This window comes from Coenobita brevimanus, chromosome 89 (genome assembly GCF_032717465.1).
Source record: "Coenobita brevimanus isolate Jiangsu-jjx chromosome 89, ASM3271746v2, whole genome shotgun sequence".
Taxonomy (NCBI): domain Eukaryota; kingdom Metazoa; phylum Arthropoda; class Malacostraca; order Decapoda; family Coenobitidae; genus Coenobita; species Coenobita brevimanus.
In genome coordinates, this window is record NC_137042.1 from 15,849,187 (window position 1) to 15,871,351 (window position 22,165).

Genomic DNA, 22,165 nt, shown 5'->3' on the forward strand with positions numbered 1-22,165 from the left:
TGAGTGTAAAGTGGAGGGACTGTAAGAAAATTCTCTGGAAAGAGGTAAAGAGAGTAAGACAGGGTGGAAGTGAAGTTAGCAGGGGAGTGAAAGATAAAAATGGTAGATTGCTAGTGGAGAAGGAAGAAAAAGTGAGCAGATGGAGAGAACACTTCAAGGAATTGTTGAACATAGAGGATGGAAGTAATGCAAGTATAAGTGGCTGGGGAATGGCTGGGAGAAGGAGGGAGGTGAGAAGACAGGAAGAAATCAGTAGGATAGAAGTTGTGGAAGCAAAGAAGAAAGTTAAATTGGGGAAAGCCCCAGGAATTGATGGAGTGTGTGGTGAAATGCTGAAGCATGGGGGAGAGATAGTAGTAGAATGGATGTGGAAGATGTGCAGATTGGCCTGGGAGGAAGGTAGAGTTCCAGAGGATTGGAAGTCAGGTATAATTATTCCCTTGTACAAAGGAAAAGGGGAAAAAGAAGTGTGTGGTAATCATAGGGGCATTTGTCTTCTTAGTATAATAGGAAAAGTGTATGGTAGGATATTTATTGACAGAGTTAGAGAAAGAACAGAGGAATTAGTGGGAGAAGAACAGGGAGGCTTTAGGAAGGGAAGAGGTTGTGTAGATCAGATATTCATTCTTAGATCTTTAGTGGAAAAGTTTCTAGAGAAGGGAAAGAAGTTGTATGCGGCATTCATGGATTTGGAGAAAGCATATGGCAGGGTGGATAGACAAGGATTGTGGAAAGTATTAAGAATATATGGAGTAGATGGGAAGTTGTTGAATGCTGTGAAGAATATGTATGATGGTGCTAAGGCTGCAGTGCGTGTAGATGGTGAACTGAGTGAATTTTTCTTTTTGAAGGTTGGATTGAAACAGGGATGTGTCATGTCTCCATGGTTGTTCAATCTGTACATGGATGGGGTAATAAAAGAGGTACAAGGTAGGGTAGTGGATGTTGGAGTGGCCCTGGTGAGAGAGGGTAGTGTTTGGAAACTCCCTGTACTATTGTTTGCAGATGATACTGTGTTGTTGAGTGAAGACGAAGGGGAGTTGCAGGGCTTGGTGGATGAGTTTGGGAGAGTGTGTAAGAAACGGAATCTAAAGGTGAATGTAGGGAAGAGTAAAGTGATGGTCTTTGAGAGAGGTGAAGTCAGTGAATGTATAGCGAGGTTGGATGGTGAGGAATTGGAAAATGTGATTATGTTTAAGTACTTGGGTAGTGTAATGGGTAAAGATGGAGGTTTGGAGGGTGAAGTGCTTGAAAGGGTACAGCAGGGAAGAAAGGTTGCTGGTTCCTTGAAAGCAGTGATAAGAAACAAGGAAGTGAGCATGGAAGTGAAAAAGTTACTACATGACAGTATTGTGATACCAACTCCAACGTATGGAAGTGAAGCTTGGACGTTGTTGGAAGGATGCAAGTGAAGTGTGAGAGCGGTGGAAATGAGTTATTTGAGAGGAGTCTGTGGAGTCACGTGGAGAGACAGGCTGACAAGTGAGGTTATAAAGGATCGTTGTGGTGTTGATGTGGATGTGATAGGAAGCATTAGGAGGAACACACTGAAGTGGTTTTGCCATGTGGAGAGGTTGGAGGTTGAAAGACTGATGAAGAGAGTGTATGTGAGTGAGGTGGAGGGGGGGAGAGGGAGGCCAAGGATGAGATGGAGGGATGGGGTGGAGAGGTATGTGAGAGGGGGGTGTGTGAGTTGGGAGCAGGGCAGTGAAATGGCAAGGGACAGGGCGACGTGGAGGCGATTTGTTTGTGGCCATCTCAAATGGGATTGAGGCGTCTGGCAATAGATAGATAGATATTAACCTCTCTTGACTTGGTTGTTCTAATATTGTTTGGTGCATTTTCGTTGCGTTATGTGAACCCATAAATGATTATGAAGTACAGTATATTACAAACTTTTAAATCATAAATTCACGTCTTTTGTGCGGTCTCATGTGAATTCATTCAGTAATTGGCACATTTTAAATCTAATTCGGCGACTTCTGGCTGCTTTGGCATTATTTTTAGAGACATTGAGTTGTTTTAGCAATATTGGTTCCCACTGAGTTGGTAGCCCTACACTTGCTTTGAGCAAGCATATCCTCTGGGTTGAATACTGTGACATGGTAAGACCCTTGTGGTGTCAGTGTACCTTACTGATCTAGAGCTGCCAGTTCTTCTGACACAGTATGATGTAGATAGCCAATTTCTTTAAACTTGTAGTGTATTTTATATATTTCTGTGTAAGTGAAGCACCACAGTGTGTTGACTGACTGTTTACAGCTTGTAGTGTAGGTACTGATTCAAGCATTTGTGTGAAATCTGGTGAATTTCTAATTACATGAAATTGACATTGACAAAATTCCTGCCTGTATATGATACTATTTTCTCCTTGGGCTTGGTTTTGCTTACTCCAGTAATTGTAGTTTATTGGGATTCCTTAGTAATCTTAGGGTTGTTAATTATACTGTATAGCGCTGAGGAGAGAGGTGTATCGAATTAGTTGCTATAGTGTATTGGAGAGCATTACAGAGCTTTACAAACGTTGTGAAAGGACTAAACATTGGTTGAAAGACCACATATGTAATATTGATTATCAAGTCCTCCTGGGAAAGGTTGTTGCTTGTAGGCCCAAATCCAAATCATATTGAACTTCCATTCAGCTATTGGTGTCTCCTGTCTAGTTAGGTGATGGGTTTTCAGCTATTGGTGTCTCCTGTCTAGTTAGGTGATGGGTTGCATGATGCCAACTCAACTCTGTCTCTTAATTATAAAAATATACAGTAAGTGCCAGTTAAGCAGCAGACATATTTTCAGAGTATTGAGTGCGATTATCTAGTTCTTGTACTCTTCGTTGCACAGCTTTAGCACAACATGTTGCTTCTTATCATGTGCATGTGTTTCATTCCCAAATAATGAAACTGATTATGTTTCAAGTATTGAATAACTTACAGTGAAGACCAGTTAATGGTAGCAAGATGATTCCAATAGCTGCTATTATGATTCGTATAAAGTATAATATATATATACAGTAATCACTCCAATATCCGACGTAATAGAGCCATAGGTAGGTCCGGATATTGGTTCTGTCCGGATATTGGGCCCCAGCTTATGGACTTGTACTTATGGACCCGAACTCAGAGAAACACCTATACAACTCCCTCTGGACATGCATAGCACCTATTTAAGACCCAAATCACACCAATAAGGCACATAAATGACTGAAATAAATGCAAAAGAAACATAAAATGAGAGTTTAGAAGTAGGTTCATTTAATAATAAACATTCTGGTGACTGGCTCCTGGACTGGTACTTATGGACCCTAACCTAGCCTAACTCAGAAAAACACCTTCCTACTGCACATGCATAGCTCTTAACACCCTATTCACACCAATAAAGGACATTAAAGAGTGAAATGAGGTAAGTATAATATGGAAAAAAGTACAGTATGAAACATTCTTATGTCCGGATAGTGGGGATGTACGGATATTGGGTGTCCGGATATTAGAGTGATTACTGTATATATATATATATATACACAGTCCTTCCTCCAATTTTGCGAGAATATGGTCGACAAAAACCCTTGCACAATCAAAATTCGCAAAATTGAAACAAATATATGAATTATAAGCAAAGTGGTTGACATCACCCCAAGGTAAGCAGTATTTCCCACTCATTCTCTCGACTCTACCTCTTAATTTTACGATGATAAATGAAACAAACATGAACTGATGTACTGTACAGTAATATTAATAAGAAAACATCATAGGTAAGAAACATAAAAACACCAAACTTCCGACCTATAGCAGAGTTACCTTTACCTGCTTTTTTCCTTTCAATCATTTTCAATTTGGTCTCCAAACTTATTTTCTTGTTCTTCTTACCTGTTGGTGCCATGATAACAGTCGCGCAAGGTTAGACTGCTGGGATATTGCGAGGAGCACCACGAAATTGTGAGGGTCAGTGACCTTGGTTGGGAACAGGTGCAAACAAACGTGGCGGGGGAGCAGACCACTGAACTAGGAGGTGCAGTACGCCCAGTGAACCATGACGTCACTACTCCGCGTGGCAAAGTAGTGCGGGAAGACAACTCTCCCACCACTCGACCTCGCAAAGTTCATAAATGTTAAAAAATACATGACTTTTGAAACTATCTCGCAAAATTGGCGAATCGCAAAGTTAAAATTCGCAAAGTTGAAGGATGTACTGTATATATATATTCGTAATGAATGATAATTATTACTTGTATTTGCAAAGCAAATGCACTTGATCTGTGATGTTAATGTTCCTGCTTTCTTCAGATACATATATGTTACTGAATTAACCCACCTAAGATGGTTGTGTTCTGCATTCCTGTCAGCAAATGTAACTTTCAAGGACCTCTTTTGTTTTTATTTTGCCAATTACCATTTTTTAGGAAGGAAGCTGTAGCACCAGCCAATCAGGGTAGTACTCCTGAGGGTGATGGTAAGCTGGTGTTAGGAAGAACTGGAACTTCCATTTCACCACCCCTCAGCATAGTTCCTGTCCATCCCCCTTTGCTGATTTTTTTTTTTCAGTGTTTCATTAACACGGAGAGTAGGAGACCAGCATGCTCTCCCAATACATTTTTCTCTAACTATCTACTCAACACCACACGCACTTTACACACCACACCCTCTTTCTAGGTGTAGGGATGTGGCAACCCCACTGCCCAACATTTGTGGTGCTGTAAGCCCCATAACCCCAACAGTACCTCCCTGGGGGTGACAGGGAACTCTGCCTTTGGGCAGAGTTTGTGGTAAAATCCTCTTTGGGCCAGGGTGCTAGAAATCCCCTTCATGTAAAATTTCTTGCTACATTGACAAAAATAACACAGCTTTATGCAGGCAAATACTTAATGTCTGAAAAAAATAAAGTTGTATACGATTGTATTGACGCCAGTGGCTATTCACGATTAGATTACTTTTGGTTTTTCATCAGGAACATAGCCAGTCACATGGGAGAAATATAGTCATTAGCATGAAACTGAGTAAGAGTACCATGCAAGGTGAAAAACAGAACCAAAATATCTTATGTCTCGATATGGATTTGGGCAAGAGGAGCAATTTTGGGCAAGATTCCCCTTGCCCCCCTAACTGAACTTGCTACGCTTATGGGTGTAAGGTGGGGGGAGGGCATCAAAATGGCAGGTGACACGGCACCACAGAGGCAATTAGTTTCTGACCTTTTCTTAAGGAACGAAGGCATCTGGCTATAGATAGATAAATAGATAGATAGATGTAGGAGTCATGATTAACAAAGATCTACACTTGGATTACTGTGCTTAAATGTGTGAAGTAAAACATTTAGGATCCTAGATAGGGTTATTTCTAGAGTGAGGAACACAACATTAAAAGTAATACTTTTAACTTATTAAAAGGTAGGGGATTTATTTACCCAGTGTTTACTGTGAGATCTTTAATGAAGTATATTGCAAAGAATAAGAGGCTGTATGTTGCGTTTATGGACTTGGAGAAGGCTTTTGATAGGGTGGATTGGGAAGAGTTTTGAGAGTGTTAGGTACCCTATTTATGGTGTAAGAGGGGGTTTGTTGAGGGCAACAAATCCTGTTATTAAGATAGTACCACATGTGCCAAGGTGGGGAAGAAGCTGAGTTATCCTTTTAACATCCTTGTATTAACCCCTTAACTGTGGGGCATCACTCTCATGACGCGTGGGCGCAATGGATCATACCGCGGGGCGTCACTTTTATGATTCTGTGTTATTTTGAATTCTCCCAGGCTCACAAGTGGTGGCTTGTATCATCTATCAGTACTGCCAATGGCCAACACTAGTCAGCACTCCTAATCTCATCTGTACTCCCAACCATTGTTGACAATTTAGCCATTTTTCCCTGTTCTGGACTCCCCTCCCTACCTCCCCTCCATTACCCTCTCCTCTCACATGCCCGGCCATACTGCGCTAAGCAAATCTTCCCCAGAATTTTCCACTGATTTCATCCATTGAAATAAGCCCTATGCCCTTTTCTTATACAAAATAATATATACAGAAAAGAAATAAGGTAAGTGATAGTGCCATACACCTGGAATTGCTAATTATCACCTGACAACACCTCACATGCACTCGTTCGCTAATTTCCCCCAGTAATTACCCCTTGTTTCCTACCAATCATTTCATAGCATGTAAATTAGCAGCTGTCACCCTATTGACCTTGTCAACCCTTGCCTGCCCATATACACTGCGGGAATTAGTTTTACTTGTCGTCCTCTGAGGTGAAACCATGTCGCACTCCCGCCCTGCCATTTCCGCCGCTTCTGCGCCCATTGCAAAGGGCCCTGTGACCTTTACCCCTAGAAAAACTCGTGTGGGAGGCAGTAAAGGACTTAGTGACCCGGCAATGGAACGTGAACTGGCAGAATTATGTATGATAATGATGGATAGTGACTTTGATCCTTCAGGTGAATTGTGTGATGAGCCTAGGGAGGAAATCATTACAGAAACTCCTAGTACGAGTGCTTCAGTGTCCCAAGTTATCCCTAGCTCCAAGGGAAAGGAGCCCATAGTGCAGCAAGGGAAGGAATTTGGGAAGGGAGTGAAACGGCAGCGGGTTAGCCCGGGAACAATGGCCCTGCGTGACCCAGCCCGCCATGAGTCCCGAGGTGAATCACCTCCCCGCTCCCCCTGCCCCACTTCACTAATTTCTTCCTCATCTTCAGCGGAATTTTCTCCTGAGTCTTCATCGTCGGAGTCTCCACCAGCATCTACAGTGAAGGCCGGCCGTAGGGGAAGAGGTTAATCCCTGACTCGTCGTAAAAGTAGAGTAGCAAGTACAGTAAGGGCTGCTAGTGCTACACGGCAACGTAGGGTCAGTGAGAGTGATCTTGAAACAGCCCAGTCCACCTCACAGCCACTCTCCACCCTAACCCACCCTACACCGCCACGACAGGGAATCCTGGACGCCTTCATGTGGATGGAAGGTTCCAGTTTCATCCCTGAACATCTTCATTTTGACGAGAGTTCCTCAGGGATACAGCCTGCCTTCACTCTTGACGAGGATGCTGAGTGTGTGGACTTCCTTTTGGCCTTCCTCGATGACGAAGTCATGCAGCACATATGTGATGAGACAAACAGGTACGAATCACAATGTGCTGCAAGTGGTGCAGGTGCAGCAGAGATGAAACAGTGGACTGTGCTGGGAGTGCAAGAGCTGTATGTGTTCTTCACCCACATGCTTCTCATGTCACACTCAAAGAAGCATGAGTTGGAAGAATACTGGTCCATGGACCCCTTACTACCCTCACCCACCTTCAATAAGTACATGGCCAGAGATTGCTTCTGGAACATCATGGGAAACCTGCACTTCGCCAGCAATGATGTACCTTCCCAAACCGACCCACTCTGGAAGATCTGGGAGATTCTGAGCAGAATGTAGGATAAGTTTATGTTGTTCTTCCACCCCTTTCAGAAGGTTGTCATAGACGAATACTTGGTTTTGTTCAGAGGACGTCTTAGGTTTGTACAATACATTCCAAGCAAACGCCATCGCTCTGGAATCAAGTTCTTTGTACTGTGCGACTGTAAGACGGGGTACATCCTTGACTTCGTCATCTATTCAGCCAGGACTGTCGATCTGGACAAAGCACACCCCCTTGGCTTCTTAGGCTGTGTAGTGAAAGTGCTGCTTGAAAGGTATTTTGGTGGGAATCATGTGCTGTATACTGACAATTATTATACAGCACTGAAATTTGTTAAATATCTTTCAGTTCGCGGCATTGGCTCCTGTGGCACTGTGAAGAGCAATCATGCCTACTTCCCCAAATTCCAAGAGGCAGGACACTCGCAGCGAGGAGACATGCACCTACGCAAGTCTGAGAAGATGCTGGCAGTATGGTGGCATGACAAGAGGGTCGTGCACATGCTCACCACTGTACACAAAGGAGAAATGAAAGACAGTGGGAATGTCAACTGTAGGACAGGCGAACCTGTGAGAAAACCTGATGCTGTCATAGACTATAATATCAACATGCGGCTGGTGGACAAGTCCGACATGATGATTGGAGAGATCGACTGCCTCAGGAAGAATACTAGGTGGTACAGGAAAGTTTTTCTGCATCTCATAGACATGATGATGCTGAACGCCTTCATCCTGTACAAGATGAAGGTAAAGCCACCCCAGTCCTTCTCCCTGAGGTTGTTCGCCAGGACTTGTGTTCAGCAGCTGCTTGAGAGATATGGTAGGGTGACAGCAGCAACTCAAGGCGCCATGCTGTAAGACTTCCTGACAGACTTGAGCAGAGGACGTACATGGATCGGCACAGACTGGTGCAAATGCCTGCCATAACCAAGAGGAAGGCTGCGATCCGCAGGTGCCAGGTGTGTTCACATACCACCCGACGCACACTTGAGCACAAACGCACCTCTTGGCAGTGCGCTGAATGCCAGGTTCCCCTCTGCATTACCTGCTTCTATGAATACCACAGCCTGAAGCAGTTCTAAAAGTGCAAGTGGAAAATGTAAATAATGTGTAAATAACAAGTGAAAGCAGTGGATGTATATAAATGTAATGGAACAGTGTAATATAGTTGTATAAGTTACTGCAAGTGACAGTGCATTACATAGTGTAAGTAAAATAGAAGTGTAAATGTTGAAAATACAATAGAAAATGTAAATAGAAATGTAAATAATTAGTAATATAAGAATATGAGTACAAATACTTGAAGTTATGACAGTCAAAGTGAAACCGTGGCTCTCTAAGTATTTTACTGAAAAAGGATGGTGAGGAGTTGGAAACTGTGAGTACGTTTAAGTACCTGGGTAGTGTGATGAGTAAGGGTGGAGGTTTGGAAGGTGAAGTGCTTGAAAGGGTACAGCAGGGAAGAAAGGTTGCTGGTTCCTTGAAAGCAGTGATAAGAAACAGGGAAGTGAGCATGGAAGTGAAAAAGTTACTACATGACAGTATTGTGATACCAACTCTGACGTATGGAAGTGAAGCTTGGACGTTGTTGGAAGGACACAAGTCAAGATTGAGGGCAATGGAAATGAGTTATTTAAGAGGAGCCTGTGGAGTCACATAGAGAGACAGGCTGACAAATGAGGATATAAGAGAGCGTTGTGGTGTGGATGTGGTTGTGATAGGAAGTGTTATGAGGAACACACTGAGATGGTTTGGCCATGTGGAGAGGATGGAGGGTGAAAGACTGACGAAGAGAGTGTATGTGAGTGAGGTGGAGGGGGGAAGAGGGAGGGGGAGGCCAAGGATGAGATGGAAGGATGGAGTGGAGAGGTATATGAGAGAGGGGAGTGTGAGTTGGGAGCAGGGCAGTGAAATTGCGGGGGACAGGACGACGTGGAGGCGATTTGATTGTGGCCACCCCAAACGGGATTGAGGCGTCTGGCAATAGATAGATAGATAGATAGAAATTGAATGCCTGCCGTGACAATAAACTACTATTATTAAAGGAAACTTATGGATAAAGACTGAAGATATATATAAGTGTTATATAGTAATAGGAATATAAAATGTGAGTGTTTTTATGAATAACAAATGACAGAATATCAGCAGTGAATGAGCACAAGTGGGAAGGTCATACGCATTCGTAATTTTCATTGCTTTTACAGTGTTTTTGTTTTTGGAGTATGGATTCCAAACTATTTGAAAATCATAGAATAGTGTTACTAGTGATAATATCAGGCTGTGTTAACCCCTTAACCGTGGGGTGTCACTTTCGTGACGCTTGGGAGCAAGGGATCCTACCGTGGGATGACACTTTTGTGATTCTGTGTTATTTTGAATTTGCCCGGGCTTTGAAGTGGTGGCTTGTATCATCTATCAGTACTCCCAATGTCCAACACTAGTCTGCACTCCTAATCTCATCTGTACTCCCATCCATTGTTGACAATTTAGCCATTTCTCCCCGTTCTTGACTCCCCTCCCTACCTCCCCTGCATTACCCTATCCTCTCGCCTGCCCGGCCGTGCTACGCTAAGTAAATCTTCCCTGGAATTTTTCACTGATTTCATCCATTGAAATAAGCCCTATGCCCTATTCTTTTACCAAATAATATATACAAGAAAGAAATAAGGTAAGTGAGAGTGCCATACACCTAGAATTGGCTGATTATCACCTGACAACACCTCATGTGCACTCGTTCGCTAATTTTCGCTTTTTATTTCCCCTTGAAATATGCCGTATAATCTATTTTCGTAATGAAAATATATATAAGACAGGAAGGGAGAAGCCTAAGTGATATTTACATTCACCTGGAACTACCTAATTATTGCAGGCCACCACACTGTATTCTGCGCTAAATAAATCTTCCATGGAATTTTCCACTGATTTCATCCATTGAAATAAGCCCTATGCCCTATTCTTATACCAAATAATATATACAAAAAAGAAATAAGGTAAGTGATAGTGCCATACACCTGGAATTGGCTAACTATCACCTGACAACACCTCACATGCACTCGTTCGCTAATTTTCGCTGTTTATTTCCCCTTGAAATATGCCGTATAATCTATTTTCGTAATAAATATACATATAAGGAGAGAAGGGAGAACCCTAAGTGATATTTACATTCACCTGGAATTACCTAATTTATTATGTATTGTCTTGGTTTCCTGCCAATCGTTTCATTGCTATATATTAGCAGGTCTCGTAGGGCTGAAGTTGGTAGTATTGGACCTACCCTAGCCAGGTGGCAGGAGGCCACCACTATCAGTTCACTGTCATCTTTGAAAGTGGGAGGATGTCTGATTTGCTCCTGCTAACTTCCGTCACTTTATAGCCCCATGCAAAGGGCCCTGTGACCTTTACCCCCTACTAAACCTCGTGTGGAAAGAGGTAAAGGGCTGACAATTGATAAAGAGTGACTATGATCTTTTTATTGAGTAAAACAGTGCAAGTGGAATTGTAAATAAAGTGTAAATAATGTGTAAACAGCAAGAAAGCAATGAATGTAAATATAAGTGAACAGTGGAAAATAGTTTATAAGTTACTTCAAGTGACAGTGCATAACACAGTGTAAATAAAATAGAAATGAGAAATTTTAAATAATGTAAATAAAGTAGAGAACGTAAATAGAAATGTAAATGAGTGGTATTATAAGAATACGAATATATATACTATGAGTAATGAAAGTGAAAGTTTCACTCTAGCATGTATGAATACTATGAGTTATGAGAGTGAAGGTGAAAGTGACATTCACTCTCAGTGCTAGTATACAGGACGAGAAAGTGAATGCTACGTATTTTACTGAAAGAAATTGAATCCCTACAGTGACAATAAACTACTATTACTGAAGGAAACTTATGGATAAAGACTGTAGATATATGTAAGTGTTATATAGTAACAGAAATATGAACTGTGAGTGTTTTTATGAATAATAGACAACACTAACGGCGAACGATCGGAAGTGGGATGGTCATACGCCCTCGTAATTTTCATTGCTTTCACAGTGTTTTTTTGGGGGAGTATGGATTCCAAACTATTTGAGAATCATAGATTAGTGTTTCTAGTGATAATATCAGGCTGTGGTAATCATATTACGAGTTGTCGGGAAGTGTAAAGTGGAGACTTCGTTACCCAACTTCAGAGGTCTCCACAAGTCCTACGGTACCCGACGAAGGTTCAACAAACACCCAAGGAGAAAGCTGAAGGTATGTGCCATAAGTATATGTGATTTTAATATTCTAGGACTAATGACTGATTTTTGGCAAATATTTTTAGAGAGTCTGTTGAAGCGCGAATATGCCCGCGGGAGCCGCAAGTCAAAGCAAAACAAGCCCGCGGTGTAAGGGTTAATCATAGTACGGGTTGTCGGGAAGTGTAAAGTGGATACTTCGTTACCCAACTTCAGAGGTCTCCACAAGTCCTACGGTACTCGACGAAGGCTCACCAAACATCCCAGGAGAAAGCTGAAGGTATGTGCCATATGCATATATAATTTTAATATTCTAGAACTAATAACTGATTTTTGACATATATTTTTAGAGAGTCTGTCGGAGCGCGAATATCCCCGCAGGACACGCAAGTCGAGCCAAAACAACCAGCGGGTTAGGGGTTAAGGTAGTACCACATATAATGGTGCAGTGTGTGGTTTTTGATGGTTTTGAGGGATTCAAAGATGAGACCCTACACAAGGAGATAATCCTAGTTGGTGGAAATTTCTAACTGTCCACCCTCTAGCCTTAGAAACCTTTTCTTCAAGCCCATCTCAGATCCACGTGGTACATGTTTCTTCCTTATTGTGCCTGTTTTATCACTTTCTGTTAATCTAACTATGCCTGTGTGTGTTTCTGGTACCATAACAGTATGTCTATCTATTGCCAGACGCCTCAATCCCGTTTGGGGTGGCCACAAACAAATTGCCTCCACGTCACCCTGTCCCCCGCCATTTCACTGTCCTGCTCCCAACTCACACCCCCCTCTCTCATATACCTCTCCACCCTGGAAGGAGGAAGACAACCTCTTCGACTGCTGGTTTTATTCTCACTGCCTCGTTAATAAACAGCCAACCCTTTCATCAGGTCGGTTTGATAACTGACAGATTCGAACAAAGTTCGACACAGGATGAATTCTTTTCTTAAATATACATAAAATGGGAAAAAGGGCAAATGGCATTATTACCACCTCTAGGATAAGCACCAACTTAACAGACATAGCATGACAGACATAGCATGACAGACATAGCGTGACATAGACATAGCATGACATAGACATAGCATGACATAGACATAACACTCCCCCCTGATCTTCTAAAGATCACTATATTGGAACGGCCGTACTGGACGGCGCTCCTTAGAACCTCGACGGGGCAGTGGTCTCCCTGGACTATCTACTTCGTCTTCACTTGACGTATCACTTGACGTAGACTCATTCAAAGGACCTCTCACATCGATTAGCAAATCATCTTCTGTTTCTGATTCAGGGCTTTCTTCAGCTAGTGAATCCTCTGGGGCAGTAGACAGCGATGTTGCCAGCCTTAGGTCACGCACATGACGAGGCATACCATCCACCTCGACGTTCTGGGCAGATACAACTCGTGTTACTGTGCCCTCTGTGCTTCGAGAATCGCAGCGTCTGCTGGGATGCCTGATCCATACACGATCACCGACGCTGAAGCGATGTTGTTCTTCCACCGGCTGATCTTGCAGAGTTACTCCATCGATACCCAGCAGTCTGACCTCGTATCTAAATATCTGGTTGGCAGGGGCAGATGAGGCATCATCACCTCGTGGCATAACATTGTAGCGGTACACTGCTTCAGCTACGGAACAGCCTTTCCGTGCCAGTATAGTTTTCACGGTTCGATGATTTCTCTCTGATATTCCATTACCAGATGGAGCGCTGGCACACCGATACCTGATGACCATACCCCAACGCCTGGCGAACTCTTTGATCGTTGAGCTACGGAAGCTGGCAGCATTGTCAGTTAATAGCTCCTTAGGTGCTCCACGTTCATAAAACACAGACTCTAGCTGTTCAACAACACTGATGACATCTTGCCGCCTGAGTCTTTTCCAGATGGCATAACGTGTTGTCCCGCAGTCGATGAGCGTCAGATAGTGTTGGTTTCTGACATGTCAGACGTCCATGCTAACTCTGCTCCAGATCTCTGAAACCCCCAACTCCCCTTTCTTCCACTTCTCTGGTGCCGGATCAAAGGATTGACATTCTTGACAACTCTGAAGAACACTGCGAACCTGCTGCCTCTGAACCGTAGGATAGAGCCTTCTGCAGAAGTACAGTGTACGCTTGATGCCGGGATGCCCGCTGGTTTCATGAATGTTAACGATGTCCCTGTCTGAAACACTGGCAACAGCTGCACAGCTTGTCTGCCCATTTGCTAGTGCCATCCACCTCTTCGGTACTCGTGTTAGCGCATCTGCTTTGTTTTCAGTAGAAGAGACAAACTTTACTTCCAGACACAGATTATACTCGACGATGATAGATTTAAAAGTCTCTAGGCGCCTACGGATCAACATTTCACTGGAGGCTCTAGTCTTCAAACGAGATTTTCCTAAGAGAGCATCCGCGATCCAGTGGAACACAGTTCTTGAGTCAGTCATAAGAGTCAGCTGTTTCATCTTCCAGGAGATTGCAAGATTTATCCCCTTAATAACAGCGTCCAGCTCCGCAAGATTAATGTGAGAGCACTCGTCCCGTCGTAACCAACACGAGTCTTCAATAACTTCACCTTTCACCTCCAACACAGCTCCCAATGCGAGTGAACTTGCATCTACCCATAGTATAGCTTCGTCTCCCGCCACATCCCATCGTCCTCGGGCTGGGTCTGAGTTCTTCACCCGCTCCAACGTGTCCGCAAGCATCGAGTGCAAACTGAGGTCATTAATCTCGTCGTCCCACGTAGTCGTGACCTCATTGGCCCGTCTTTTAATGTACGACGCCGCCACTCGCAACCAGCCACAAACAGGAAGGTGACTCGTTAGCTGCCCGCAGAGTGAAAACACTGTCCGCCTAGTCAGCTTTTCAGGTAGCTTGCCAACGCCGTTATCACGCTTCCAGACGAGACGATCGTGCTCCCCCCAGACTCTAATGCCCAGCACACGAGCTCCTTCAGACACAATCTCGGGAGGTTTGCAGAGCAGGCCGTGACGACTGAGGTGACATTCCACTTCTGCTGCACTCGCCACACTTTCGTCCACCAGAATATCGTCCAGGTATGGTGAAGTGGCGCGGTTTATCTTCTCGTCCATGCTCAACACACAACTCAGGACCTCCTTCAATACTAGTGGTGCGATGTTCAGTCCAAAGCCCAGTCTAGTCAAACAGTAATGTCTCCCACGGAACACCACTGTCTGGGACGACCATAGCGATCTGTGAATGTGTATCTGTAGGTAAGCCTTGTGCAAGTCAATGAGAGCGACCCTCTGTCCACGCCTGCGCCACTCCCGTATCTTCTCAGTGCAGACTTCCGCTTCAGCTGTGTGCAAATTAAGATGGGCATTCAACTCACGAAAATCAAGGACAGGGCGTACTTTTTTCTTGTTTTGCTGCACGACAGCCATCAGAGGGATAGTTCCTTTCACAGGGCCATGTATACTCTCGTTGTATGGAACCAGCCATCCGTCCTTAATCCATTCACACAGTTCATTTTCATATTCTTTTCGAGCTTCATTCGGCACCCTGTATTCAGAGACAGTATTCAGTAGTCGTGGAGGCTCTGAGTTATCACGCCAGTTCCACAACACTGTCCACTTTTTAGCTGCACTGTCATATGTTACTTCAAAATCCCTCTCGACAATATTTCGTTGTATGGTAGGTACTGTCACGGCTGAAGCCTGCACCTCCTCAATACCAAATTGCACTTTGTCCAGTGAATGCACTGTCACTCCCTGCAGGGCTTCAACACCGTTCATGCCCAGAATAAAGTCAAAATTAAGCGGCTTGGAAGGCACTACAATCACATTCACAGACACGGACACTCCTGACAATAGCTGGACTGTTACCACACCTGTTCCCATACACATATAAAGCTCACCGCTTACTGTCCTCACACTGATATTTCCTTTGGTCCAGCGAGAGCACATGGAAACGTGTGCAATACTCTGAGTACAGCCGGTGTCTACCAGGGCATCACAGTTCTTTCCATCAACAACCAAGCGAGTCACTGGTAAAGCACCTCTCACTGACGGTCTGGAGAGGAGGCTGGCGCTGGTTCCACCTCTCCTGATCCATTTCCCAAAGGGCATGAGGTAGCGATGTGGCCTCGTCCCCCGCATCTGAAGCAGCGCACATTACCTCGCCCACCTCTACCTCTGCGCACACTGCGTCCAGCCTGGCAGTCACGAGCGTAGTGGTTCGGCTGGTTACAGGAATGGCAGCGCACACCACCAACACCAACTAATGCAGGAGCCACTGTGTGCTGTCTGGAGCCGGCTGGTTGTGCTGATGCCCCATCATCGAGGTAATTATCAGCTAGAACAGCTCGAGCACGGTTCAGAAGTTGGTTAATATCCATAGTTTCCATGCGTGAACCAGCTCTCAGAATGTGGCGAACAGCTTCTGGAAGACCAGCTAAAAAAGCACAACATAGACCGGCGTCGGTCATTCCTCCAAATCGTGTAGCCAGGTGGCGCAGGTCAGCCAAGTACACGTCAACAGACTCGCCATCACGCAGCCTACGGTCCACAAACTGCTCATAGGCAACAAACTTGTCTGCAGCAAATACCGAGGTGAGTGCATCCTTTATGGTGTCGAAGTTCCCCTTGTCTACGCTGCTGAGCTGCTGATAAACAGAGAAAGCCCCGCCTATGAGTCGCAGTGGCACAACGGTGTGTAGATCAGAGATCCCTCGTAGCCGACAAACCAGCTCCAGCTTTTCGATCCACTCTACCACCGAGTGCGAAGTACCGTCAAATTCCGGGATCAGACGAAGTTCCGTCGTAAGGCTGTCTCCTCGGGCTGAGGTTGACGATGCCGGTTTGCCACTATCACTTCCGTCCATCATAAGTTGCGAGAGAATGCCTAGATAGCTTGTAATAAAGTCTGGGCACAGGCAAGGGAAGGAGGAAGACAACCTCTTCGACTGCTGGTTTTATTCTCACTGCCTCGTTAATAAACAGCCAACCCTTTCATCAGGTCGGTTTGATAACTGACAGATTCGAACAAAGTTCGACACAGGATGAATTCTTTTCCTAAATATACATAAAATGGGAAAAAGGGCAAATGGCATTATTACCACCTCTAGGATAAGCACCAACTTAACAGACATAGCATGACAGACATAGCGTGACATAGACATAGCATGACAGACATAGCGTGACATAGACATAGCATGACAGACATAGCATGACATAGACATAGCATGACATAGACATAGCATGACATAGACATAACACACCCCATCCCTCCATCTCATCCTCGGCCTCCCCCTCCCTCTTCCCCCCTCCACCTCACTCATATACACTCTCTTTGTCAATCTTTCACCCTCCATCCTCTCCACATGGCCAAACCACCTCAGTGTGTTCCTCATAACGCTTCCTATCACATCCACATCCACACCACAACGCTTCTTTATATCTTCATTCGTCAGTCTGTCTCTCCATGTGACTCCACAGGCTCCTCTCAAATAACTCATTTCCACTGCTCTCACTCTTGACTTGTGTCCTTCCAACAACGTCCAAGCTTCGCTTCCATACGTTAGAGTTGGTATCACAATACTGTCATGTAGTAACTTTTTCACTTCCATGCTCACTTCCCTGTTTCTTATCATTGCTTTCAAGGAACCAGCAACCTTTCTTCCCTGCTGTACCCTTTCAAGCACTTCACCCTCCAAACCTCCATCCTTACTCATCACATCACATTACATGAGTACTTAAACGTACTCACATTTTCCAGTTCCTCACCATCCAACCAAGCTGTACATTCACTGACTTCACCTCTCTCAAAGACCATCACTTTACTCTTCCCTACATTCACCTTTAGATTCCATTTCTTACACACTCTCCCAACTCATCCACCAAGCCTTGCAGCTCCCCTTCGACTTCACTCAACAACACAGTATCATCTGCAAACAACAGTACAGGGAGTTTCCAAACACTACCCTCTCTCACCAAGGCCACTCCAACATCCACTAGCCTACCTTGTACCTCTTTTATTACCCCATCCATGTACAGATTGAACAACCATGGAGACATGACACATCCCTGTTTCAACCCAGCCTTCAAAGAGAAAAATTCACTTAGTTCACCATCCACACGCACTGCAGCGTTAGCATCATCATACATATTCTTCACAGCATTCAACAACTTCCCATCTACTCCATATATTCTTAACACTTTCCACAATCCTCGTCTATCCACCCTGTCATGTGCTTTCTCCAAATCCATGAAAGCCACATACAACTTCTTTACCTTCTCTAGAAACTTTTCCACTAAAGATCTAAGAATGAATATCTGATCTGCACAACCTCTTCCCTTCCTAAAGCCTCCCTGTTCTCCAACTAATTCCTCTGTTCTTTCTCTAACTCTGTCAATAAGTATTGTACCATACATTTTTCCTGTTATACTAAGAAGACAAATGCCCCTATGATTACCACACACTTCTTTTTCCCCTTTTCCTTTGTACAAGGGAATAATTATACCTGACTTCCAATCCTCCGGGACTCTACCTTCCTCCCAGGCCAATCTGCACATCTTCCACATCTATTCTACTACTATCTCTCCCTCATGCTTCAGCATTTCACCACACACTCCATCAATTCCTGGGGCTTTCCCCGATTTAACTTTCTTCATTGCTTCCACAACTTCTATCCTACTGATTTCTTCCTGTCTTCTCACCTCCCTCCTTCTCCCAGCCATTCCCCAGCCACTTATACTCGCATTACTTCCATCCTCTATGTTCAACAATTCGTTAAATTGTTCTCTCCATCTGCTCACTTTTTCTCCCTTCTCCACTAGTCTATCTATCTATTCTATCTATTGCCAGACGCCTCAATCCCGTTTGGGGTGGCCACAAACAAATCGCCTCCAAGTCGCCCTGTCCCCCGCCATTTCACTGCCCTGCTCCCAACTCACACACCCACTCTCTCATATACCTCTCCACCCCATCTCTCCATCTCATCCTCGGCCTCCCCCTCCCTCTCCACCTCACTCACATACACTCTCTTCGTCAGTCTTTCACCCTCCATCCTCTCCACATGGCCAAACCACCTCAGTGTGTTCCTCATAACGCTTCCTATCACATCCACATCCACACCACAACGCTTCTTTATATCCTCATTCGTCAGCCTGTCTCTCCATGTGACTCCACAGGCTCCTCTTAAATAACTCATTTCCACTGCTCTCACTCTTGACTTGTGTCCTTCCAACAACGTCCAAGCTTCACTTCCATACGTTAGAGTTGGTATCACAATATTGTCATGTAGTAACTTTTTCACTTCCATGCTCACTTCCCTGTTTCTTATCACTGCTTTCAAAGAACCAGCAACCTTTCTTTCCTGCTGTACCCTTTCAAGCAATTCACCCTCCAAACCTCCATCCTTACTCATCACACTACCCACGTACTTAAACGTACTCACATTTTCCAATTCCTCACCATCCAACCAAGCTGTACATTTACTGACTTCACCTCTCTCAGAGACCATCACTTTACTCTTCCCTACATTCACCTTTAGATTCCGTTTCTTACACACACTCCCAAACTCATCCACCAAGCCTTGCAGCTCCCCTTCGTCTTCACTCAAGAACACAGTATCATCTGCAAACAACAGTACAGGGAGTTTCCAAACACTATCCTTTCTCACCAGGGCCACTCCAACATCCACTACCCTACCTTGTACCTCTTATATTACCCCATCCATATACAGATTGAACAACCATGGAGACATGACACATCCCTGTTTCAACCCAACTTTCGAAGAGAAAAATTCACTTAGTTCACCATCCACACGCACTCCAGCCTTTGCACCATCGTACATACTCTTCACAGCATTGCACAACTTCCCATCTACTCCATATATTTTTAACACTTTCCACAATCCTTGTCTATCCACCCTGTCATATGCTTTCTCCAAATCCATGAAAGCCGCATACAGAAGAAATATGTGCAGCATGTGATGTGGTGTGTAGGAGGAAGAGAAGACGGAGGGGGGTGCAAGGAACAGCGTGGTGGACTGAAGAGGTGAGACAGGCTGTGGCACAAAAGAAGAAAGCATACAATCTACCATTTTTATCTTTCACTCCCCTGCTAACCTCACTTCCACCCTCTCTTAACCTCTTTCCAGAACATTTTCTTACAGTCCCTCCACTTTACACTCAAATTCCTTCCAAATTCCTCATCCACTCTCTTCTTACTCTCTCATACTAATCTTTTCACCTCTCTCTTTCTTTCTACATATAACTCTCTCTTCCGCCTCTCAACTTCTTCCACACCCCTATTTCTCATCCATTCATTGTATGCTTTCTTCTTTTATGCCACAGCCTGTCTCACCTCTTCAGTCCACCACGCTGTTCCTTGCACCCCCCTCCGTCGTCTCTTCCTCCCACACACCACATCACATGCTGCACATATTTCTTTTGTAAATATCCTACACACACCTTCCACGTCCCCCATCTGTTCCAATTCCTATTTGGCCAATTGTTCCTCCACTTCTGTCTTATACTCTGCCTTCTTCTCATCCTCTTGTAACCTTTCCACTCTCCTTACAACTACTACTTCCTCTCATCTTTCCCTTCTTCTATTTCTCCATCTTACTTGGATCCTAATTCTGGCCACCACCAAGTAGTGGTCAGAAAATCCACTCCCCCAACCTCAATAAGCTCTTGCATCCATTACACATCTCTGCATCCTTTCATCCACACACACGTAATCAGTCATTGCCTTCCTTTCATGCAGTTCACCACCCACCCTTCTCATCACTCGCCATGTATTCCTGTGGATCATTTTATGCCTGAAGAAGGTATTAGCTATCACCAACCCCCTCCCAGCACAAATGTCCACTAACGCACTGCCATTCTCATCTATCTCAGCTGGTACACCCCACTCACCAACTATTCCATGCACCTTCACATTCCCTACTTTACCATTCATATCACCGATCAAAAACACTCTCTCATTCCTTCCAAACTTTTCCATGCACACATCCACATTTGTCCAGAACTCTTCTTTCACTCTACCTAAATTGTCATTAAGGGAATATTTTGGCTTGCACTTGGGATGCCTAGTAGCAATTAGGATAAATCCCATAGGTTCTCTGCTTTCATTATTATGCAATTCTGTTATCACGCACCATTTTCAATACCTGTTATGCCCAGTAACCAAGGGATCACTGTTTTTAATACAGGATATGTTAGTGAGGTGTGAACCCATTGGCTGCAGTAACTTTCAAATTGTCCATTCTAAGCTAAAGTATGAAATGCCCTTCAGGGCCAGAATGTTAATTATGATTGTTCTTAACATTTTTTCCTCCCCCTAGGTTATTGCAGTTGTTGACAGGACTTGAAATTAAGCCATTTTTCGTTATGCTGTTGCTACTTTCAATCACTGACATACCAGTTTTTATAATGTTTTATTTCCTGACAGACAGTGATTTCATTATTTTATGAAGGTTCAAGTCATCCACTTACTTGATGTAGTGCTGCTCTCAGGTGACTGCCCTTTCCTCTCTTCCTTCCTTCCTCTTCGGTCTTTCTTTCCTTCATTCTTTACTCCTCCTCCTGTCCATGGTTGACTCTACACTGAGTGATATGCCAAATGATTTACTGTACACCAGGAAACCAGGTGGTAACCATATAACCAAGTTATGGCATCTGGTGGCTTAGTGGGTAATTAAGGCACTCCAACTGGATTGAACCTGTGTAGGTTTATATCCAAGGGGTGGTTGTGGTTTATTGCTCACCTAATGCCACTCAGGGAAGTGTCAGGCTGGTCACTCTCATCTTGAATGTCAGGACCAACTTGTCTAGCCATGGGCTTCTGTTCACTTCATGGGGCAACACAGGATTAGATGATGATGATGATGAAGTTTTTCAAAGTCACCAGAAAATGAGATAGAGCAATGGATTCATGAGAAGGGGCTACAGTTTTGATCATTTTTAACCTCTTAGATATGCCAGTCTTTTCGAAATTCTTCCCGTACTCCTTTCCAGAGCTGCAAGACCCTTTTTCTCCTGAAGGGCTTCTGCACCAGACAGGCATTTATTTCAAAACCAGTGGGAGCCATAATGCTGATGATTATGCATAAACCTGCAATACCCCTCCTCAAGCTCCACACATGCAGAATAGATATGCACATTTCATTGCATTTGGCTAATTTAGCCACAGTGATTATATGTTAAAGACAGAAGAATAAAACATCTAAGCTCACATAAAATTTAGAAGCTAATGAAACAGTAAAGACAACTAAGAAGGGCAACCATCACCCTTGCTGATAATGATGATGATAATGATCTCTTTCCCAGGTTAAATGATGTATCAGCAATGCAGTCACCTGGTTTATCAGTTGTTGATTTGATACTGCCACATTGAAAGAGAAAAAATTATATGTAAAATACATGTAGGATGCTTCTTGTCTTTGAGGTAGAGGCAAAAGTTTGAAGATTTGGATGGTAAATGTATGGATCAGGTAGGCTGGTGCTTTGTTTTTCTGGGTCTTTTCCACCCCATTAACAAAAGGAATTATGGTTAGCATCATCGTGATGTATTTGATTTTGTGTGCTTATTAGTGCCAACTTATGATCA

The 22,165-nt window shown here is 44.0% G+C and overlaps 2 protein-coding genes across 4 annotated transcripts in view; one reads left to right on the forward strand and one right to left on the reverse strand.

The window, feature by feature from the left end:
- The window catches only part of LOC145411467 (lipoma-preferred partner homolog), a 164,626-nt gene that overhangs the window by 138,532 nt on the left and 3,929 nt on the right, over positions 1-22,165 (forward strand). The window lies entirely within an intron of this gene.
- LOC145411336 (uncharacterized) lies at positions 12,718-16,430 on the reverse strand. Its single transcript, XM_080281365.1, is given in 2 exon segments — positions 12,718-15,219; positions 15,750-16,430. Coding segments are annotated over 2 exon segments (3,183 nt in total).